The sequence below is a fragment of the Hemitrygon akajei genome, chromosome 11 (assembly GCF_048418815.1).
Source record: "Hemitrygon akajei chromosome 11, sHemAka1.3, whole genome shotgun sequence".
NCBI classification, from domain to species: Eukaryota; Metazoa; Chordata; class Chondrichthyes; order Myliobatiformes; family Dasyatidae; genus Hemitrygon; species Hemitrygon akajei.
In genome coordinates, this window is record NC_133134.1 from 48,028,980 (window position 1) to 48,054,234 (window position 25,255).

The following is a 25,255-nucleotide window of genomic DNA, read 5'->3' on the forward strand; positions in this document are numbered from 1 at the left end:
TTTTTATGTGGCACCTTATCGAATGGCTTCTGGAAGTACAAGTAAATAGCATCCATCTGTTCCCCTCTATCCACTGTGCTTGTTATATCCTCAAAAAACTCCAGTAAACAGGACTTGTCTTTGCGGAATCCATGCTGTGTCTGCCTGATGGATCTATTTCTTTCCAGATGCCTCACTATTTCTTCTTTAATTCAGGCATTTTCCCAACTACAGATGTTAAACTAACTGGCCTATAGTTACCTGCCTTTTGCCTACATCCTTTTCTGAACAGTGGCGTGACATTCACCTTTTTCCAACCCGCTGGGACTTGCCCAGAGTCCAGAGAATTTTGGTAAATTATCACCAAGGCCTCAAATATAACCTCTACCATTTATTTCAGTACCCTGGGATGCATTCCATCAGGACCAGGGGAGTTGTCTATCTTTAGGCCCACAAGTTTGTTCAGCACTACCTCTTTAGTGGTAGCTATTGAGGTCCTCACCTCCCATTGCATCCCTATTATCTCTATTCAGCACGTTAATAGTGTCTTCCACTATGCAGACTGACACAAAATAGTCATTCAAAGCCTTGGCCATTTCCTCATTACCCAATATCAATTCCCCCTTCTCGTCCTCCAAGGACCAGCATTCACTTTGGCCACCATTTTCTGCTTTATGTAATTATAAAAACTTTTACTGTCTGTTTTTATATTTTGTGCTGGTTTACTTTCATAATCTATCTTCCCTTTTTTATTGTTTACTTAGTGGTTCTTTGTTGCTTTTTAAAGTTTTTCTCAATTTTCCAGTTTCCCACTACTCTTGGCGACATTGTACGCACGAGCTTTTAGTTATCCATGGCTGGCTCTCCCCACTCTTACTGTCCTTTCTTTTAACTAGAGTATACTTCTGTGTAGCACCATGGAAAAATTTATTTGAAAGTCTTCCACTGTACCTCAACCGTCCCACCATACGGCCTGTGTTCCCAGTCTACCTTATCGAACTCCTCCCTCATCCCATTGTAGTCTCCTTTGCTTTGACATAATGCAGTGGTTTTAGATTGAGTTATTGCAACTCCATTTGTATGAGAAACCACGAGGATCCCTAAATACAAGATTGCTAATTTTATTTGTCTCATTGCACAAGACCAGATCCAAGATAGCATGTTCCCTTGTAGGTTCAGGGAATCTTGCACTAGTAGTCAAGTTCCTTTACACCTCTGATTTCTGTATTCATTCCCCATCTACCAAAGTGCATGACATGTACTTTCCTATAATGTATTCCTTCTGCCACTTCTTTGCTATTCTCATAACCTGTCCAGGTCTTCCTGTAGACTCCTTGCTTCCTCATATAATCTGCCCCTCCACATGTCTTCGTATTCATCCATAACTTGGCAACAAAGCTGTCAGTGCCATCGTCCAGATCATTAACACATAACATGAAAAGTAGCGGTCCTAACACCGATCCCTGAGGTACACCTCTAGTCATCACAGCCAATGAGAAAAGGCTCCCTTTATATCTTTAAAGTTTCCTGTTGATTAAATTTCTGTAGTCAGTCTTCCAAGATCTCTAATATTGATTAAATGTAATTATTACTGGTGTAAATACTTTCTGTTTAATATTAACAATTGTGTGAAATAAATTTGTTGTAATATGAGTTGACAATTCTACTGTTTATTATCGAAAAAGCTGTTTAACTCGATTATTATTTGATATTCCAGGGAATTATTTTGCAAGTCATTTCTTCATGGGTGGTGAGAAATTTGATACGCCGCATCCTGAAGGTTACCTTTTTGGTGAGAACATGGATTTGAACTTCCTGGGAAATCGCCCTGTGCAGGTATCATATAATCGACAATAGCCATTAAAATAACCTTGCATAGTATTTTAATCAGTGATTCAGTGCCTTTGAAAGGAATTGTTGAATGATTTCCTACACTAGTAGAAAGTAAGAAAAATCAAAACCTAGTTTCACAACTAAGATGTAACAGACACAGTTGTAACAGCCATTCAGCTAAGGTTGAATTCACAATCACAAAACATTTTGTGGTGATCACGGACAAAGTATACTAAGGATAAGCAGTGGTGGGAGAAGGGTTAAGAAGTCCAAAGGCATAATTGAAGAGATGTTTTGAGGCAATCTTTGAAGGGAGAAGCAGCAAGACAGTAATCAAATGTGTTTTGAAAGTGCAAGCATACATTGGCTTGAAAAAGTATTCAGCCTCCACAACTATTTTCAAATTTTACTGGGTCATTTTCTAAACTTAAAACATATTGAAGTAATCTACAAAACATAGTGTACCATGTTAAATCAAAAGTAAGATTGCAAAACCTGTCAACAATTTACTAAAAATTTTAAGAAACTAAATTGCGAGGCTGAACAAGTGTTTATCCCCTTTTTTAATTACCATGCAACTTTCCTTCGGTGCAATACTGTACATTACCTTACCAACTCACCCAGTTTGTTGATGTAGAAAATTGGAGGAACACCTGTTTTCAATGAATTCTTACAAATAAATATCCCCTCTCCATTTAAGGCTCAGCAGTATTGTAGATATTCACCAGGCCAAACCAAAATGAAGACAAAAGAGCATGTAAGACAAGTCAGGATAATGATATAGAGAAGCAGAAATCTGGGGAAGGGTACAAGAATATCTGAAAGGCACTGAACATATCTTGGAGCTCAGTGTAGTCTATTGTGAAAAGGTAGAAAAAAATGTGAAACCATAGCCACGCTGTCTAGGTCAGGCTGTTTCTAAATTTAGTCGCCAGAAAAGAATGGCACTTGAAATAGAGGCTGCTGAGAAGTCAATGGCTGCAACTAGAGATGAAGTTCATGACTCCACAATCTAAGGCCTTGCAGAAAAAGGGTATTTATGGAAGAATGGCAAAGAAGAAGCACTGGCTTAAGAGAAAGCATATCTTTGCAAAGTGTTACTTGGAAGATACTGTAAAGATGTGGACGAAGGTTTTGTGGTCAGATGAGACTAAAATGGAACTTTTTTGGCCTCCACACTAAATGGTATGTGTGGCATAAATTTAATGCTGCACATCAATCAGATAACATCATCCCTACTCTGAAGTATGGTGGAGGTAGCGTCATGATATGGGGATGCTTTTCAACAGCAGGGACAGGAAATCTGGTCAGGATCGATGGGAAGATGAATTCTGCTAAATACAAGGAGATCCTAGATAAAACCTGGTTGTCTCTGCCAGAAAGCTTAAACTGGGGAAGAACTTTGTCTTTCAGTAGGTCAGCGACCCAGGACACACGCTAGAGCAACCATGGAGTGGATCAAATGAAGAAAATTGATGTCCTTGAGTGGTCCAGTAGAACCCTGACCTAAACCCGATCAAACATCTCTGGCAAGACCTCAAGATTGTTGACCACTGCCGCTCCCCAACTAAATTGGCACAGCTTGAGCAATCTGTCATGAAGGAATGGACAAATCTTGCTCCATCACTTTGTGCAAAGCTAATAGAGACTTACCAAAGAATACTGGCTGTAATAGCTGTGAGAGGTGGTTCAACTCATATGGCCAATTATTATGGTTTGAGAGCTGACCCAATGACATCATACTGACAGGGATTTCTATTTGGAACTTTGTAATTACAGTTACATAATAGTCTCTCAGGATTGTATGGAGCATAAGACCCCATTCAGCCAGTTGTGTTTAGAGTAAAATTAAACATTTCTAGCTCTGAAATTATTTATAATAAAACAAGACAATATTATGTATTACACTAGAGCTAGTAACAAATGCTTTGCATTCTAACATTCAGGCTTGGAATTCCACTTTGCCCCAGTAACAGTGGAAAGGTTGCTGAATTTATTCAAACTCTAAATGTGAATGACTCTGCTGTACTCAGTGGTACCAAATGTATGCACTATTCTACTTTGCTCAATAATGAATCGAATACTAATTCTATTTATTTCCTCTGCCTGGGAAAATTACAGTGATATGCCTTGTTTGAGTCTTTCCCTATATTTCTATCTTTGGTTGAATTTTCTTAGCAAAGTTGCGAGAAATTTGTTAACAGTTTCATTTTGAACAAATTCTTGGGTGTTTAAAAACTGGTATTTTTAATTTCAGTAACTTACTTTACAATGTTCTGCTGCTCAGCCATTCATTGTGTCATGTTTTTTGCTTGCCTAATTCATTTTGTTCAATTGCCCTGCTTTTTCACCATAGAAAATCAAAAAAAATCTTGTTCTCCCTCTATGCTCTATTATAAACTTTAACCATTTTAAGGTCCTCTGTTTAAAAATAAAGTAGCCCCTCTAACCTTCCCACACAACTAGGACTTCTCATCCTCATTCTAATAAAGCTCCCTCATGTCTCCTGCAAGTCTTCCCTTTTAGTAGGTGTTGCTGAGAAATGGGCACTGCATTGCTAAAGAAATCTCATCAAGAACTAGCTGCTAGACTGCTGTTGTTCATTTATTGTGCTAGCAATCAGGAGGTTTACATTTATTTCCATGTAGTTGAAATAACACTCTTGGTAAATAAAATCTAACAAATATTAATATAGTGAATAATATAATTATGGGTAAAATCATGTGATTTAAATAAGGTTGCCAATTACAAACATTGAAAATAAATGTGCAAAAATTGCATTTAATATAGCTCTCTAAATAGAATGCACAATTTACACGATGTGTAAATTTATTTGAATTCAATGTTGAAGTGCTTCAGAAAACACCTTCTTTCGAGTCTAGTGTATAAAATGTATAGATTATGTTTGCCTCTATCTCCATAGTAACCAACTGATGGCTGATCATTGGAAAGTATCAAATTTTGTGATTAAAGTCAACAGTTTTTAGTGAATGTCCTTGAACATTGTTAGTGTTGGTAGCAAAACAAAATTGAGTAGTTAACTAGAGTTACCAAGTTAAACAGCACAAAAACAGGCTCCTCAGCCTAACTCTTCCATGCAAACCAGGATACCTTTCTGCTTTGCCTGCATTTGGCTCAAATCCCTCCTTTCCTATTCATGAACCTATTCAAATGTCTTTTAAGCAGTAATATTGTACCTACCTCTGTCACTTCCTCTGACATCTTGTTCCATATAACTACCATCCTCTGTGAAGGGAAACCTGTCTCTCAGATCCCTTTAAAATTTAATTTTACTTTCTCATCTTAAACCTATACCCTCTGGTTTTAGACTCCCCTACTCTTGGGTTAAAAAAACTGTGATGATCCACCTTATCTACACTTGTCAAGATTTCATAAACCTTTAAGGCCACTCCTCAGACTCCTTTGGCCCAAGGAAAACAGTCAGAACTGAAACTGCTTGACTTGAAATGGTTGATTAAACTGGATATCGAGGAATGAAGACATTTAGCCCAACAGTATTACCAATCATTATTTTAGTCTCAATTACATGTGGTATAATTTTTAATATCATGGCTGTTGCATATCCCGAGTAGCATGATTGGAGCTCCACTTAGTTTAAGGTCATTTGATAGCATACCAGCTAGTGACAGAAGGTTAAAAATGTAACAGGAAATTGTGCACCATCATCAATGTCTGTCCTTTTGTAATAGATTTGCATTGTGTGGTTTGTCCAAGAAGCTTTGATAGATGTTTATCATTCATGGCTGACACTTTTTAAAGTTTTTGTAAAGCTTTAGTGCTAAAATTGATCTTTCACGCACCCAACTGTTCGTAATTAAAGTAGTATTAAATGACATTTGGAAGAACAGCTTGTATCAGATCATGAAGTGATGTCACAATTTGGCCCAAGTTTTCATTTGAAATCTGTTCTGGCTTTGTGTTTAATTTCCTTATTTCCTTAACGGATTAGATTTGAAGTAAACTCGCTCGTGGATCAATTGTGTGTCACATGTACTCGAATATTAGTTTTCAAGTTATAACATTTTCTCAAATGTATGATGTTTTAGTAAAGGCTTTTAAGTCTTCTGCTTTTAATATCTTGTGGAATTACGAGTAGCATTGACAAAAATCTCTAGGCAGTGCTCAAGAAGTACCTCTCATTAATTTATTATTGTAGCTGAGATCTTGCAACATTTGATCTATAGCTTTATTGGCTGCTTGGTGATCCATTGTATATTCATCCCAGGCATTAAATTTATAACCTTTTGGATTTGTTTCCGTTGCAGTTCCCTGACCCATGTTACATATTGGAGTCTCCAAATTTATCAAGTTTAAAGAGAATTTAAAAGTCTAATGTACAGCCTTGCCCCCTTGTCAAGTGTTGAAGCAATGCCTGATGTTGCCAAGGTCAGGGCAATCATGTTTTCTGTTTGAACTTCAGCCAAAACTTTTAAAGAAATTTTCTGTGTTCCTCCAGAGGAATCTATCCCTTGGATCATTGTGAACAGGCTCTGCAATCTTATCTAAACCATTTATGTGGTTCTTTCTCTCAGATGTATTCATTTAATTGGTATAAGTAGTAGCTGGTCTCTCATAGAAACTCAATGCATATATTGTCAGTTTCTCTCTCTGGTTCAAGTTGACCAGATATTTAGTATCTCAAAAATAGTTCCATGAATATTAATGTGGGTTTTGCTAAACCTAATTTACATGTAAGGTTTCGATTTCTAGGTTATTTTTTAACTGAAGTACAATTGCAAGGAAATTTTTGTGAACCCTTTGCAATTACCTGGTTTTCTGCATTAATTACTCATAAAATGTGGTCTGATCTTCATCTAACTCACAATAATAGACAAACAGAATCTGCCTAAACTAAATAACATACAAACTATTGTACTTTTTGTCAATATATACTGAGTATACCATTTAAACAATCACAGTCTAGGTTCAATAAAGTATGTGAACTCTGGGGTAATGCCTTCTGCAAAAGCTGTTTGAAGTCAGGTGTTCCAGTCAATGAGATGAGATTTGGAGGTGTGGATTGTAGAGGTGCCCTCCCTTATAAAAAAGACACACGAAGTGAGGCTACTGACAGAGCCTGCTCTTAAAGAAAGGTCTGTTTATGTGCACCATGCCTTGATCAAAGCAACCTTCAGAGGACCTTAGAAAAATTGTAAAGATGCATGAAGTTGGAAAAGGCTACAAAAGCATTTCTAAAGACCTGAGTGTTCATCAATCCACAATAGGAGAAATTGTTTACAAATAGAGGAAATTCAGTAATGTTGCTACCCTCCCTAGGTGTGGGCATCCTGCAGAGATCACTCCAAGAGCACAACATGCAATGCTGAAGGGCATAAAAAGAAACCCATGGGTAACAGCAAAAACCTTGCAGAAATCTCTAGAACTTGCTAAATTCTCTGTTCATGTGTCCACTGTAAGAAAAACACTGAACGAGAATGGTGTTCATGGGAGAACATCACGGAAGAAACCACTGCTTTTGGGGAAAAAAAACACTGCTGAACATCTCAAGTTTGCAAAAGACCACTTGGATGTTCCATAAAGCTTCTGGGGCAATGTTCTGTGGACAGATGAGACAACAGTTGAATTTTTTGGCAGAAAAGCACAGCGCAATGTTTGGAGGGAAAAGGGCAGTGCACACCAACACCAAATCCTCATCCCAGCTGTGAAGCATAGTGGAAGGAGCATCATGGCTTGGGGCTGCTTTGCTGCCTCAGGGCCTGGACAGCTTTGCATTTGTTGAGGAATTCATCACCTGAAGCTTAATAGAAGTTGGTTGGTGCAACAGGACAATTATCCGAAACAGAGGAGTAAACCAATAACAAAATGATTTAAAAAGAAGAAAATTCGTGTTTTGGAATGGCCAAGTCAGAGTCCAGACCTTTTCTTGTCACTGAATGTGAGGACACACAGGCATCCTATTTTGCATCTTTAGATTATCAAGTTTATTTGATCTACCTTGTTTTAGCGCCCCATATCTGTTTATAAAACCTCCGATTCATTATGCTTTGTAAGCAACTATATCAGTTTATTTTTATTATTACCTTTACAGTACATCCTAAATAATTTCACTTCTAAGCATGAGATTTAATTTAAGTTTATGTCCTCCTTTAGTCACTTACTATCATTACCTGCTGTTCCACTTGCTTCAGTTCTTAAGTTAGATCTTAAAATGTAACAAGTCATGCAATGGCTCAATTACTGAAACTTAGGTACAGCACCAGAGATTACTCTGCTGTCTGATAAGCAACCTTTCATAATCACAGTCTACTTTTAGTTGACAACTTCCTGACTGTTGAATCCTATTGGCTTTAGTTCTGGGAATAATCTCTCTATTATATAACTTAGTCATATGCCTATTGAATGTCCTTTAAACATCAACCACACCATGCCATTAGCTTTGTTTGTTATACTATTTGTTCTCAATGCTATTTTTTTGACTATTAACTGTCCCTAAATGCAGATCGCTATCCAATTAGCCTTTTAATTGTTTATTTTTTCATGTCAAACCAAAATTGAAGACTCTTATATAATTACCTTGAGACATGCTACATTCGTGGATTGAAATCACTCTTTTTATTTCAATTTCAGTTTCCATATGTGACACCAGCTGCTCATGAGCCTGTGAAGACCTTGCGCAGTTTGGTTAATATTCGAAAAGACTCTCTTCGGTTGGTCAGGTAGGTACCTGTACAAAAGATTAGAAAAAAATGTTGTAGTTCCTTATAGTTTCTGTTTGTCAGTTTGTGACATATTTATTAATAATTCTGAATTGTAAAGCAACAGTTTATTTATTATTTAAATTTTATTTAAAAAATTGCAACTTGCACTTTCCTCATTTGAATTATGCATAATTGCCCCAACTCACTCTTTATTCATCTTGTGCCTTTTCTTTAACTAAAGCAGTTAAGCATCCATACCCAACAGCATAGACTTCTGCCAGTATACAAGGCCAGTATAATTCACTTCTAAAAATTTCAATTTTCTGAACCGATGCACTTTGTTGTTTTTGATACTGACCTGAGGAAGCAGGAAGAAATGTTACCTGCATGAGCTCATTACACTGATGCTGTTGCTTGTTCAATAGGTAGTCTAAACATATTTTTATTTCATGGTTGAATCACAAAAAACAGAAAAGAATGAATACTGTTGCAATTACTAACAAATGTGATAATCAGGACCAGGGTTTGGTCCTTCATCCTTAAGCCTCTTTGCCTTTCAGCATTTTGTGTGTGTAAGTGTTTCCAAATCCTATTGAAAAGCTTTTGATTGATATCCTGTAACTAGATTCTCCCAGTAGTGGAAATTGTTACTCTTTGATGTTATCAGATCCCCTTAATGTCTTGACAACTTCAGTCATGGAAGCTGTAATGAACTTTCTAAAATGCTGGCTAGCTGGAGTCCGTTTCTGAGGTCCACAATTCAGGACAGATTTAAATGCTTTAGAATGGGTGTAGAAGAGATTTTAGTTAAATTATTCCAGGAACGTGCAGCCTTAAGACTGAAGAAGCAAGTGTTGTTCTCCTTAGAATAAAGATGTTTGCATGGTATTTGTGCATTTTAAACTCTAAGAAAAGTGTGGTCAGAATGGATGGGGAGAAATTATTCCCGTTGGCACTAGAGTCAGGAACCAAGGAGCACTGGGGATTAGCAAAAGGTCAAAAAGTGACCTGGGAGATAACAATTGATAATGCAATAAGTGGTTAGAATCTGGTATTTGTCAGAGTTAATCATTTAATTTTAACTAGTCAAATTCCGGTTGAACATCACCGGTATATGTCGTGAAATGTGCTGTTTTGCGGCAGCAGTACATTGCAATGCATAATTTAAAAAACTAAATTACAATATGATTATTTATATCAAAAAGAGCAAAAAAGGGGAAAAATAGTGAGGTAGTATATGTGGGATTGAATATTCAGAAATCTCATAGTGGAGGGGAAGAATCTGTTCCTAAAATGTTGAATGTGTGTCTTTAGGCTCCTTTACCTCCTCCTTGATGGTAACCATGAGAAGAGGGCTGTTGTTCAGGATGCTGCCTTTTTGAAGCATCGTCTTTTGAAGGCGTACTTCGCTGAGGAGGCGAGTGCCCATGATGGAGCTGGCTGAGTTTGGAACTTTCTGCAGCTTTTTCCAATCCTGCACAGTGGTCCCTCCATAACAGATGCTACTGCAACCAATTAGAATGCTCTCTTCAGTACATCTGTAGAAATTGCAAGTCTTTGGTGATATACCAAGTTTTCTCAAACTCCTAATGAAATATAGCCTCTGTTGTGCCTTCTTTGTACTTGCATCAATATGTTGGGCCCAGGATAGATCTTCAGAGATATTGCCAGCCAGAGACTTGAAGTTGCTTACCCTTTCCACTGCTAATCCCTCATGAGAACTGGTCTGTGTACCTTTGACGACTTTTTCCTGAAGTCCACAATCAATTCCTTGGTTTTATTGATGTTGAGTGACACCACTCAATCAGCTGATCTATCTCACTCCTGTATGCCTCCTCGTCACCCATCTGAAATACTGCCAACAATATAGTTGTGTCATTGGCAAATTTATAGATGACATTTGAGCTATGCCTAGCCCCACAGGCTTTCAGAGAACAGAGAGGACTAAGCACACATTGTTGTCAGTGAGAAGGAGACGTTACTTCTGATTTTTTTGCTGACAGTTGTCTCCCGATGAGGAAGTTAAGGATTCAGTTGCAGAGGGAGGTACAGAGACCCAGGTTTTTGGAGCTTGTAGATTAGTATTGAGGGTATGATGGTGTTGAATGCTGAGTTATAATCAATAAACAACAGCCTGACATAGGTTTTGCTATTGTTCAGGTGATCCCAGGCCGAGTGAAGAGCCAGCAAAATTGCATCTGCTGTAGACCTATTGTGGTGATAGGCAAATTGCAGTGGGTCCAGGTCCTTGTTTAGGCAGATGTTGATTCTGGCCATGACCACCTGTCAAAGCGCTTCATCACAGTAGATGTGGGTGCCATTGGGCAATAGTCATTGAAGCAGCTCACCCTGTACTTCTTGGGCACTGGTTGGATCGTCACCTTTTTGAAACAGGTGGAAACCTTTGACTGTAGCAGTGAGAGATTGAAGATGTTCTTGAATACTTCCACCAATTGGTTGGTGCAGGTTTGCAGTGCCCTTCCAGGTACACTGTCAGACCATGATGCCTTGTGAGGGTTCACGCTCATGAAAAATGTTATATTGTTCTCTCTTTGCAAGCATGCTGAAAAGCATCTGGGAGTGAAGCATCACGGTAATTCATGATGGTAGGTTTCACCTTGTTGGATGTAATGGACGCTGCTGGTACCAAACTGTATTGGTCTCTGCCGTTCCTTTGGATTCACCAGATGCGTGGAGAGGGGGAGCTTGCTACATAGGCAACAGCTTGCTCTCCATATTGTACTGCCCAGGCTTGTGTATCTAGACAACTAGGACGTGATATCCATGGTCAACTCTGACCAATGGAGGCCCTCACTCATTCACCCGGGGATGTAGTAATGTTTTCCTAGGCCCGTTTCTTCACCAAAGCTACTTTGACAGCAAAAGTCAATGACAAAGACCTGAATATACAGAATATATTTCAAAATTGGGTGCATCTTTCAAATTTAAAGAGCAAACATAGCAAGTGCATGGGTATATTTCCTTCCAGGCTGAATACCATTCTGACTTGGCAAAAAAGTTACCTAGTTCCTTAATTTTCCATTGGTCAAACTTCTAACCTTAGTTCAAATTTGCTGCTTTAGTACTTTCACCACAAGGTTGCAACATGGATAGTGATTGTTGTTTAAAGCTATATAGATATTAATATATGCTGTGGGCTGTCGACACCCAGATCCTGTGTATGAATAAAAAGATATGTGTTTATTTATTCACAGGTACAAGGATGAAGCTGATGGTCCCCCTGAAGAAAATTCTAAGCCGAAAGTGCTATACAGCGTGGAATTTACTTTTGATGCTGATGCACGTGTTGCCATAACGATCTACTGCCAGGCAACAGAGGAGTTCCAGAGTGGTATGGCAGTGTAAGTTAATATAATCTGTTTATCATTTGATCATTTAATCTCACTGTATTGCTAATTTTGATATCCCACATGGTTTGAATGTGGCAGTATATAGTACAATGTAGTCCTTTTATATCCAATTCTTTACATTACATTAAGTAAGACTCCTAATGGTATATATACAGTATATCAGTTTTCCTTCATTCCTGTGGTTCTCACAACCCTTATTTTTCCCTCTCCCACCCTTACTACCTTTCCATTTCCTCCCTCTGGTTCTTCACCTCGTTCCCTTTATTTGCTGTTCTCTCCGATCAGATTTTTCCTCCTTCAGCACTTTGCCTCTTCCACCTATCACTTCCTAACTTCTCACATTTCTTTTCATGCTCCCTTCCCTCCCCCCGCCCCATCCACTTACCTTCCTTCACCTGCCAGCTTGTGTTCTGCCAGCTCTCTCCCTAACATCTTCTGGCTTCTGCCCTCTTTCTTTCCAGTCCTGATGCAGTGTATTGGCCCAAAGCAACATTGACTGTTCGTTTCCCTTTATAGATGCTGCCTGAGCAGCTGAGGTCCTCAATCATGTGTGGTGTCTTGCAGTAAAAATAACAACATTTCTTTTAGTACTTCAACTTCAATGCATTGCTCCTCAGAGCACTGATAATAATGGCTACAATAGTTGAATCACATTCACATTTGACTGATCTGCATCCTGACTGTCTCCAAGATGAAAATTGCTTTCCATGTTTTTGTTCTCCCATTAAATCTACTCAGATTTCAAAATATTCTGCCCCGCCTCCAAGATCCCATTCAATTCTCATACAGAATTTACTAATAAGAAGTAGAAAGAGAATACTCTATGGTCCTCCAAGCTTCCTATGCCATTCTATTAGATTAAGGCTAATCTGATTTTGGCCGCAACATCTACCTGTTTCCCATAAACACTCAACTCCCCTATAGTCCACAATTCTGAATTTCACTTTGGATATTTTATATTGAAAACACATTTCAAGGGAGTAGAATTCATGACCCTCAGAAGAAATTCTTCCTCATTTCCTTACAAATGGGACAGCACTCTACTCTGATTAGCTGATCAATAAGCTTAAAGACCTTGGCCTCAACTCCTCGTGTGTAGTTGGATCCTCTGTATGCTCACTTGCAGATCAGTCAGTTGGGATTGGCAACAACACCTCCTTCGTGGTCTTCATCATCACAGATGCACCATAAGGCTGTCTTCTCACTTTACACGTGATTTGGTGGCTAACCACGGCTCCAATGCCATGTTTAAGTTTGCTGATGACACCATTGTCATAGGACATATCAAAAGTGGTGATGAATCAGCTTATAGGAGGGAGATTGAAAACCTGGCTGAGTGGTGCCACAGTAACAACTCTCACTCAACGCAAGACCAAGGAGTTGATTACTGACTTCAGGAGGAGGAAATCAGAGGTCCCTGAGCCAGTCCTCATCTGAGGTTCAAAGGTGGAGAGGGTCAGCAGCTTTAAAATCCTCAGTGTGATCAATTCAGAGGATCTGTCCTGGGCCCAGCATGTAAGGACAATTACAAAGAGAGCACAGCAGTGCCTTGCATCCTTAGGAGTTTGCAGAGATTCAGCATGACATCCAGAACTTTGAAAAGTTCCATAACTGTGTAGTGGATAGTATATACTGACTGGCGACTTCACAGCCTGGTATGGAAACACCAATGCCCTTGAATGGAGAACCTACAAAATGTAGTGATACAGCCCAGTCCATCACAGGTAAATCCCTTCCCACCATTGAGCACATCTACATGAAACATTGTTGCATGAAAGCAGCATCCATCAGGGACCACTGCCACCCAGGTTATGCTCTCGTTTCACTGCTGCCATCAGGAAGAAGGTACAGGAGCCTCAGTACCACTGGGTTCACTAAAAGTTATTACTTCTCAACCATCAGGCTCTTGAACCAAAGGGGATAAATTCACTCACTCCTCTTCATCTTTCAAATGTTCCCACAGCTGATGGACTAATTTTCAAGGACTCTTACTCTTGTTCTCAATATTTATTGCTTGCTTGCTTGCTTATTTATTTATATATTTATTATTTCTTTCTTTTTGTATTTGCACAGTTAGTTGTGTACTGAATGCCAAATTAGTGCAGTCTTTCATTGATTCTATTATGGTCATTATTCTATTATGGATTTATTGAGTATGCCCTTCAAACAAATGATTCTCAATGTTATATATGGTGATATGTATAAATTTTTATAATAAATTTACTTTCAACTTTGAACATTGCCCCTTAGTTCTTGATTCCATAATCAGGATAGACATTCAGAATTTGTCTGATAAGTTTTCTCTCAGAATATGAAACCTAAAAAATGCAGAAATCCAAAACAAAAGCAGAAAGTGGTTTAAATACTCGACATTAAAATTAGAAATAATTTTGATGTTTTTAATGTAATATGTGTAGGGACTCAAGTGATTTTGACCAGTTATGAATTCCAAAGCTATTCATATCATGTGTGATGGTTTTGATGGCCACCGAGTCCATCAAAGCCATTTGGTCTGCTCAGCCGGTTGGTTGTGCTGGCTGCAATGAACTGTGGGCGAGCTTCCTATCAGGAGACAGTGCTATGTATCACGATAGTAGTCTTAAGTTGTGGATACCAAGGCAGTGGAAGACCTAGTTTCTGTTCTCTGCTGAACAGAATAATTATATAAATATGTTTTGAATCATTTTACTGACACGAGATGCAGTGGATTTTGAAGTAAATTACGAATAATTCAAACAAAAGTTTGGCTTTAATTTTAGCATAATGTTTAAAAAAACTGAAAATCGGTATAATTTGTTATGCAGATTTTCAATAATCTAATTCTTGAAATCTACATTGATTAGAAATAGTATATTCAATATATGATGAAAGTAAACAGCACTGGATATTTGTTGCAATTTAACTTTGAAGCATATCTCATTAGGAAACTGTTCATATTTTAATAGGGATTTTTCCTTGGTAACTCATTTTTTATTTATTTTGTGATTTTGGTTAACTGAGTCAGCATTTAGTTCAGAGTCAGCGAGGTGTTAAGTCAGTGAAGTGAATGAGTGGGTGTTGATTCTTACAGTGCCAGGAGTGCAAAAACAAAAGAAACAAGAGCAGGAATAGACCAACTAGTCAACCCCTTGGTTGCAATTCAATGGCTGATCTAATCTGGACTTTGCAGCCATTTCTGTCATTCGATGCCCCTTGCCAAACCTGTTTTTTTGAATACCAGTCTCCACCCTATAACTTCAAAGATGTTGCCTCCCAAGTTGTATGGGAGATTTAATTCTAAAGATTTGCAAGCCTGTTGAGAGAAGAAACTCTTATCTCCTCCTCAAATGGGAAATGCTAATTTTGAAGCTTTGCCCTGACAAGTTAGTAGTATCATAGTGGGCCATATGGGGAGTACAAGGAGATAGAGAGGTTGTGACACCAACCTTTCTCTCAATGTCAGCTCAACAAAAGAGCTGTTCTGATGTCAAGAGGGTTGAGTTCCAAGTTCCTAGAAGTAAACATCACCAACAGTCTGTCTTGGTACAACCATGTTAATGCCATTCCAAGAACGCTTACCAGTGCCTCTACTTCCTCAAGAACCTAAAGGAATTCGGCATGTCCCTTTGATCCTCACCACTTTCAATCAATGCAATGTAGAAAGCATCCTATCTGGATGCATCACAATGGGGTACGGCAACTGCTGTTATGGTAATCGCAAGAAATTGGAGATATTTGTGAGTACAGCCCAGCATATCACAGAAACTTACTTTCTGTTGATAGAGTCTGTTATCACTACAACCAATGTAATCAGACCTGTCCCATCCCAGACATTCTTACCTCCCTTGTCTCATCAGGCAGAAGATACAAAAGTCCTAAAACGTATACTATCAGGTTCAAGACAATTTCTATCCTGCTGAGTTAAGACTATTGAATGGTCGCCTAGTGTATTGGCTCTCAAACTCTTTCTGCTCGTGGGTCACTTGTGACATTCAGTTACCTCTGTGGCCCCCACCCTGATAGACTCCAGTAATTGCTAAAGTTTTTTTCGGTCACTGTACTAATTATTCTAATATACGGTCAATATTTATGTTTTAACAGCTTATAGGTATTGTTTTATGTTAAGCATAATGTTATCGGTGTGTATGAAAAATAGAACTATTTCAAAGCTATGACTAGGATACTTGTAATATAAACTTAAAAGTTCAAAGTAAAACTTATTATCAGAGTATATACATGTCAGCACACACAACCCTGAGATTCTTTTTCTGTGGGCATACTTAGCAAATCTATAGAACAGTAACTGTAAACAGGATCAATGGACAACAAACTCTGCAAATGCAGATAATAAATAAATAGCAATAAATAATGAGCATGAAATAACAATATAACATCTGTCAATATAACAGAATCCTTAAATAAGTGTAGCTTTTCCCTTTTGTTCAAGAGCCTGATGGTTGAGGGGTAGTAACTGTTCTTGAGCCTGGTGATGTAAATCTTAAGGCAACTATACCCTCTACCTGATGGCAGCAGTGAGAAAAGCGCATGCCCTGCGTGGTGAGGATCTTTATGATGGATGTTGCTTTTCTACAGCAACGTTTCATGTAGATGTGCTCAATTGGTTGAGAGGGTTTTACCCATGATGTTCTGGGCCAAATCCACTACCTTATGTAGGATTTTCCACAAAGGCATTGGTGTTCCCGTACCAGCCTGTAATGCAGCCAGTCAGCACACTTTACACCACACATCTATAGAAGTTTGTCAAGGTTTTTGATGACATGCTTAATCTCTGCAGATTCCTGAGGAAGTAGAGGTGCCATCGTGCTTTCTTTGTAATAATATTTTTATGATGGGCTCAGGGCAGGTTCAGTGAGATGGTGACACCCAGGAATTTAAAGTTACTGACCCTCTCCACCTCTGATCATTGGAGGGTTACTGGTTCATTGACCTCTGGTTTGCCTCTCCTGATGTCTACAATCAGTTCCTTGGTCTTATTGACATTAAGTGAGAGTTTGTCATTATTACACCACTCAGCCTAGTTTCAATCTCCGTCCTGTATGCTGATTCATCACCCCCTTTTATACAGCCAGTTATTACTTCGGGTATTTAGTGAGATCCTGGTAAGTGATGTAAACCAGCAAATATTTGAATATCTGGTTGCAACTTGGTTAAGGACAATCAAAGATAACCTCTTTTTCACAACATGGTTATGAACCTTTGATAGCAGGTGAAGAGCTTGATCAAAACCACATTCAACCAGATAAGTAGTGGGAAATCCAATTAAAAACAACGTTGTCTTCTCCCAGGACTGTGAAAACTTGTTTTGAATAACACTAGTTATTAATGTAACCCCCCTCGCTAGGCTTCAATGCAAACTCGGCTCATTAGCCAGCTCTGCTAACAGCCACGGGACTCAGCGGTGAGGACGCCCCCTTTCATAAGTAATATACATCTAGGGTCGGTATGATTTGGGGTTCAACCAAACTGGAATATTGTGATGTTTTGATTAAATTTGAGTGAATGCTGTGTAAGTACTGCCCGTACACAATTGTCAATCGGCAAGAAATAATAGATCATACACTGCATAAGCTTATAAAGAAAGTATGCTTACAAATTTCAGCCTTATTGAACAGTTAGTAGGAAAAAGAAAAGGAAAAAAAAAGCCCATTACAGTTAACCCAGACCAAATGTGCACAAAGTTGGAGCTCATCTTGGAGTTGTCTTTTTACCCAACGTGCTGGATCCATGGTTTGTGTGAAAAGACACTCCACATTTCAACCATTGCTTGAAATCCATCTTGAACAAATGTGCTGTCTCTCTAGAGTATTGGCCTTTCTTCTGTGGAGTCTTGCATCTGCACAAATTGGGGATGCTCCTTTCCATGGCATTCTCCGCCCTGAATCTTCTGCTAGTTTCACCATCCTGATTGGCTGACACAACATTCCTAGGGTGAACATCAGAGCCCCTTATCTTTAGCCAAAACCAAAACATTCTACCAGCAAGATACACTGCTTTTGCAGAAGCTGCTAAAATGAAATATCTACAGCATAGCAGTAGAAATCTTAACCAGGGCATTACATCCAGAAGTATTGCTTGCTGTGGTTGAATTTTGCTTAAGCTTGTATTTCACTCTACAGCTGGATAAGACATTCTTGCAATGTGGTGTTAACATCATTCACATGCACCACAAATGGATCTATCACCCAATCTGGAATAGGCAACGCCATCAGGTCTCTGAACCGAAATTCCATATCAGTGTGCAGTTGTTTCAAATGATCAAGTTATACAATCAGAGCATCATCTTACAATTCTATTTTAAGAGTGGCCAGTGAAGGAAATTGCATGACTTGTGATGTTCAATATTGCTGCTGAAAAGTTTGAGTTTTCCAAGGAAAAGTGTAATAGTCTCTTTGTATGATAGGAAATAGCAATTTTCTTTTGTAACTGTTTGCTTAATAAATTAAGCTTTTCTCACAGGTAAAATGTGTCAGACTTAACAGCGACAATCTGTTCTCCAAGCTGCTTATCACTTAGAAATGCTGCAATGCTATCCCAAAGTGCAACAAAGCAATGAAGACAATTAATTACCTTTTGATAATCATCAGACGTCTGTATGCATTAGTAGTCATTCAAAATAGTCTTCATTTTCCTCACAAAGTTGTCAAAGAAGATGATCCTCAGGTGTTTTGACTTGATGAAGTTGACAGCTGTTATTACAACAGCAACCAAATGCTGATGATGGATGACACAGTGTGTGCAAAAAATGTCAGGCGCAGCATTTTTAAAAAGAGCGCTACCATCGAAGCAGCACCATCAGTTGCACAAGCCTTTATGTTTTCCAGAGAAACATTGTTTTCCAAGAAATAGTTCTTGACTTCTTCAAAGAGAGTTTCACTTTTGGTATCTGATTTAAGCTTTGGGGCAAAAAGCATTTCTTTACTGGTCTGGTTTGATCTTCCTTCCAAAACCTAACATATATCATCAGAAAGGCTTCATTATCACATAATGTGTTTTCATCGATTTGCAGGGCAAATTTCTTAACTTGCAGTTATGCAGCTGGTTGTTTTTCCACATCTGACATTTCATCAATATGCCTTGATACTGATGAGTTGCTCAGGGGGTGGCTTGAACTGTTTCATATACGCTCTGATTCATAACAATAGAACAGAAAATACAGGCAGAATCAATGGTTTGCCTCTATTATGTGGCTTGCCAGCTTTTGCAATTAAGTTTGAAATCTCATAGGATACAAATAAACCTCTGTTTTCTGAGCTGCTTTTTCACAAAACATTTGCTTTACTGTCAGCCTTGAATAAAAATTATCATGTAGTTTTATGAACTAATCTAGTGTCTTGTCTCATCTTGCCACAATACCTTCCACGTCTTTACAGTACCTTCTAAATTACAATTTTTTACGGGCAAGGATGTGTGTTTTTTTAGCTAGTGCTTCTTCCTTCCCACTCTTCCATAAATACCCATTTTGTGCAAGGCCTTAGAAAGTGTGGAGCCATGAATTTCATCTCCATTTGCAGCCACTGCAGCTCACTCAGTGACTATTGGCGTCAGAGTAGCCTCTTTTACAAGTGCCATTCTTCTCCAGGATCTAGGTTTAGAGGGACGACCTGTGGCTGTAGTTTTGTGGCGACCCACTTCCTAGCGCACTCGAACCGGCTCACAAATAGCCAGCGCGCTGGCACAAAGGCCAGGTCTGCTTCACCAACAAAGGGAAAGCCTGCGGGGGTTTGTGAGTACGTGCCCCTTACAGCATCCACGCCCGGGGAGGGCGGAATGAGGGAGGCTTTAAAACAAGGCTGTGAAGTTCGAATAAAATCTTCTTTAATTGCAGTTTACCGACTCCGTGTCGTTATTTCAGCGCTGCGTGTAGCACATCGCTACAGTTTCACATTTTTTCCACTTTTTCACATTGGATTGCACTGAGCTCTATGTTCAGTGCCTTTGAGATGGTCTTGTATCCTTTCCCAGATTAATGCTTATCCGTTATCATTCCCTGACTAGTCTTGAATGCTCCTTTGTCTTTATTATGGTTTGATCTGTTGAAAAGTTACCATACTATTGGAACTTACAGAGAAGGGGTTTATTTTTCTTAAGAATTCATTGAAAACATGTGGCCCTCCAATTGTCTACATCAACAAATTGGGTGAGTTGGTAAGGTAATATATAGTATTGCACCTGAGGAAGGTTAGTGAGTAATTACAAAGGGATGAATACTTTTTCAACCTCACAATTTTGGTTTTTAATTTTAAGTAAATTATTGACAGGTTTTGGAATTTTTCTTTTGATTTGTCATGATGTCCAATGTTTTGTATAATAGCTCAAAAATAGTACTTTAGTATATTTTAAGTTTAGAAAATAAGACAGTACAATGTGAAAATAGTTGTGCTGGCTGAATACTTTTTTCAAGGTACTGTATATGCAAATTCTATGTGGCAGTAAAGAGCGTGTACTCACCAAGAGAAACATTGAACTTATTGTCAAAATGTGTTAAGTAATAGGGATTTAATGAAATTGTCATAGTAGATAGTGATACAGTGGTAGACTTCACGTGTTCTCACCTCTCTGCAGTTTAGCCATTTCTGATGATCGCAATGCAGTAACTGCACCCTTCATGTCATGTTTTATAAGTACACACTTGAATCAGTGGAAGGCAAACAGAATCCGTCTCCTGCTGCATACTCACTGATTTGCCTTGCTACAGACAGCCCCACCCAATTCTCAGTTTGTTTATGATACTCATAACCATTTTAGTTAGATTACTACAACATGGCTATGCCAGGCTTTTGATATTAATCCCTTTATGATGTGTTTTGATATGGAAAACCTGACAACTTCTGACAGTCCTTCATTTGGAATTAGATGTTAATAGGGAACCATTCACACGTAATTACCTACAACAAAGTAATCATCATTACTAGCTGGTGGAGCATGTTGCAGAGTATACGGCTGGGTCACGCTGGCCTGCTCACTGTATAATCTGTGAATGGGGGGGGGGGTTTGAATGTGAAGTGGGAAAGATAGACACAGACACATACCTGTTTTGCTGTCTCATTTGCATCATCTAGCATATTTTCCCATTCATTTCCTTCAAGATTCCAATTAAATTACATATTCATTTTTTATGTATATATTTTAGTAAAATTTCATTAAAATGGTAAATTTATCTTGGCCCACTTAGAAGTTTCTTGTTCTTTTTTCCTTGTGGCCCCTACAAAATCCAGCATGCCCCCTGGGACCCATACAGCTCCCATTGAGAATCACTGCCTTTGGATAAGGTGGACTCTTGACCTCTGGCTGTACCTTGTTATGGCCTTGCACCTTATCGTTTCTTGCACTGCCCTTTGTAGTTGCAGATCTTTATTCTGCAGTTTACTTTGTTTTACCTTGCACTAACTTAGTGCATTGTTGCAATGAAATGATTTGTATCGAAGATGTGCAAGACAAATTTTTAACTTTATCTCGGTGGAGTGAAAAATCTATTTAATATTCCACTAAGTGAACTATCTTCTGGGTGTCAACCCTGTCAGTTTCTCAGAATATTGAGTATTTCAATAAATCATTTTATTCTGCTGAGTCCTAACATTTCTTCATACATCAGCTTCTTCCTTCCAAAAATAAATCCTGGTAAACCTTCTGTGTACTGTCTACAGTTCAACTATGTTCTTCTGTAAATATGGAAACTAAAATCAACATTCATTGCTTCATGTATGCTTTCAATATGATCTATAAAGTTGCATCAGAGCCTTCCTATATTCCATCCCCCTTTCAACAAAAAACATTCAAATATTCAAAGTATGTTTATTACAACATATGTATGCAGTATACAACCCTGAGATTTGTCTTCCCACAGATAACCATGAACAAAGAAAAACCTTGGAATCCGTACAAAGAAAATATCAAACACCCAATGCGCAAAAAGAAGAATAAATTGTGTAAACTGCAAAAAACACAATGTAAGACATCAAACCACAAAGTCATTGAAAGAGTCTAGGCATGTTCAGTTTAGTTCTGTTCAGTTCAATATGGTGCTGTGTCATTCGTTGACTGCCAGTCCGCCCTGTTCAAAATTGCAGAAAAAGGAATAAAAAAGGAGTAACCAGGAACACGCTATAACATGAACTACAGAGTCCTTTCTATAAACTGCATTGGTTGAACCTTGCCCAAAACTCAAGACTCTGGGACCATCCTCCAGTGGCATGGAGTGGGAGGGAGAGCGAGAGACCGATTAAGTGCAGGCAGACGATTCATTCCATTCTCGTGCTCATTGATTTCCAATCTTGCTCAATGCTTTAATCGGCATGATAGGTCAGAAGCAAAGTCGATCATGGGCTTGCGCCTCGTCTTCAGGCTTCTTGGCCTCTAGGCCTCACACTCCGCTTGAAACCTCACCAAACTCTCTCAGAGACAGCAAAGCACCTGATCACTCAATCGGCCTGAAGGCACATGATCAAGATGTAAATCACAGGTTCCAGTAGTAGCAGAATCATAGTAAAAGAAGTAGTTTAATGAACTCTCTGAAGGATGATATCTTTGGTCGTGTTGTTCACTGGTGCCATCTTCTTCCACTACTTGCTTAATTGGTTATCACACTTGCAAGCCAATCCTTCAAGTTTCATGAAGTAGGACCTCCAGATCCCTTTGTACTGGAACGTTATGTAGCCTCAATGTATTTAAATATTTTTTTCCATTGTTTTGTCAAAGTTGATAACCTTGCATTATCCCAGTGTATTCTATATGCCAACTTCTTGCCCACTCACACAACTTGCATCAATCCTCATCTGCTGTTAGTGACCACCTCACAATTTGGTAGTCCACCAGTCTGTATCATCAGTACACATGGCTACAGTACACTCAGTCTCTTTATCTGATACTTTAATATGTATTGTAAGCATTGATTAGGGCTGATTAAGAGCAAATTTTACTTCAAACACCGCCTAGCACATATTGATTTCTTGTTTGAACAGCTATGAAAGTCTGGCATGTGCATATTCTCATCATTTACAGATAAATAGCTGGAGGGAAGGTATTGTGGATCACAGGAGAGAAGGCCTTTTGCTTCGGCGTATGTATCTCTTCTGGCTTAATGAGCGAGTTATTCAGCTCTTTGAAGAGTTTTGCTGTCAGCTGCTGATGTTTGTAGACGCTATCAGGATTACAGTTGTCAAACCTGCAATCTGAATGCTTTTTGGGACAAACATTTTAACTTTAGTTCTTGAAATTACGTCTCTACCTTGCTGACAGTCAACACTGGCACACCTCAGGGATGTATACTTCTCTCTCAAATGCCGTCTATAAATTTGCTGATGATGCAATTATTGTTGACAGAATTTTAGATGTTGATGAGAGAACGTACAGGAATGAGATGTATCAGCTAGTTGAGTGGTGTCCAGATTGAACATAAAACACTAGCCCACAAAAGTCACGGAAAATGTCTAGGGACATTCAATCCCAGCTCAGTTCTAGTTCAATCTAGCACTGTGTCATTCGATATCTACGGCCGCCCCGATTAAAATCGCACAAAATAGCAGCAAAAAAAGTAGCAACCAGAGCTACACATCACATGTGAATTACAGAGCTTAATGCACAACCGCTTTGACTAAACCTTGTCTGACAGCATCGAGGGAGAGAGAGATTATTTGAATGCAGGGATGTTCCTTCGGCAGCAGCGAGTGAGACCATCACACGCAGACAGCTTCCTCTGGCAGCAGCAAAAGAAGTTCTGGTAGTTGGTGGCGCTGAACAGCCAATCGCACTTCTCTCTAACCTTGATCATTTCAGTCATCTTGAGAAATGCATCGGTGAGAAATGGAGTTGAGCAAGGTCTCAAGGCTTTTTGGCCTTGAAGCTACACACCATCCTTGGAGACAGCGAAGTGCCAGATGGCTCAATCAGCTCGAAAACACAAGACCAAAATGTAGATCACGGACTCCAACAGTAATAGAAACCCTTTTGAAAGAAAAAGATGAGGAAGAAGTAGTTTTGTGACCCTTCTGAAGGATGCTGTCTTTGTTTGCATTGTTCGCTGGCACCATCTTCTTCTTTATTAATTTACTAACAGGACTTTTTACATCTTCAAGTTCAGTGCAGATGATTGCAAAAGCATTGGCCTTTGAAGAAACTTGGCTAATGGGCGTTGACATCATCTCTGTAGAGTTTCCTGCCCAATTGTAATCTTCACAACATGCTTCTCCAAGACTAAATCATACTTCTGTTTGTGCCTCTTGTGGGATCTTCTTGGGGCTTTACCATCACATCTCATTTAGTATTCAGGTTCTTTATTGGCCACGCAGCCAAAGTTCTTGTCAAGATGCATTAGGCTTTCTTTCATGAGCTTCTGTACCAATTAACTCACCTTAATTAATTTAACCTCATGTCCTTATCCTTTCTTATCTTTTACTCCATAATAAAGATCATCCTTATATTTATGGACATCTGTTGATCATATTGTTCCATGCGATTCTGTACTAGTGTATGAATTGTGGTAACACTTTTCTCATTACCTCCTTATATTTCAATCTGGCCACATCCTCATCCCTGGTCCCAAACCCCTATTTTCCTTCAGGTAACTCACATGCCCAGTGTTCTTCTCCCACACAGTGAATGTATCTACTTAATATTCTTATTCACTTCTCCTTTTTCTGCTGTCCCCCCCCCCACAAAAAACCTAGTTCCATTTGTCCATATCCCCTTCTATCTGCTCGAACAGCAAATATTCCCAATTCCACTCTGAAACAGGACCAGTTGTGTGGTTTTTCAGTTCTTCTGCTGGAGCGTCTGCATCTGGTATGGGAGCAGTCGAGCATCAGACCAGAAGTCCCTACAAAAAACTATGAGAACATTTGAGAGGATCATGGGTGTCTTCCTACCATCCATCTTGGATATTTATCAGGAGTGCTACATACACAGTGCCCTTAGTATTATTAAAGATCCCACCATCCATCTGACATCCTCTCTGACTTTCTACCATCAGACAGGAGACTACAATGCATAAAAACAAGTATGGTCAAGATGAGAAGCAGTTTTCTCCCCGAGCCACATCATATTCGAAATGTCACTGGTTAATCTGTTCTGTGCCTTACAGTATTTAATATTAATGCACTATAATTCATTATTTATGTGTGATTCATCTGTAGATTTTATCCTTACCTTCATATCGTGTGTTATATGTACTACTGTGCTTTACACCCTGGTTCAAAGAACTGTTGTCTCCTTTCTATATACATTATATAGTTATACATGTATGTAGTTAAATGACAATAAACTTCACTTGACTTGAATCTTCTATGATAACCATTGCTGAATGTGGACATTAGTATCTTGATGTTCGTCTAAGCTTCTTCCTACCCTCCAACCTTCATATTCTGGAGTACGTCTATAGCCTGCAGGCTATAACCCAAA

General features: G+C 38.8%; 1 protein-coding gene across 8 annotated transcripts in view; it reads left to right on the forward strand.

The window, feature by feature from the left end:
- The window catches only part of LOC140735579 (E3 ubiquitin-protein ligase MGRN1-like), a 151,342-nt gene that overhangs the window by 36,408 nt on the left and 89,679 nt on the right, over positions 1-25,255 (forward strand). For all 8 annotated transcript variants that reach the window (XM_073060785.1, XM_073060787.1, XM_073060783.1 and 5 more), the window contains exons 2-4: positions 1,697-1,815; positions 8,422-8,510; positions 11,708-11,854. In XM_073060785.1, coding sequence (XP_072916886.1) covers positions 1,697-1,815; positions 8,422-8,510; positions 11,708-11,854 — 355 coding nt within the window. The remainder of the gene's footprint in view (positions 1-1,696; positions 1,816-8,421; positions 8,511-11,707; positions 11,855-25,255) is intronic.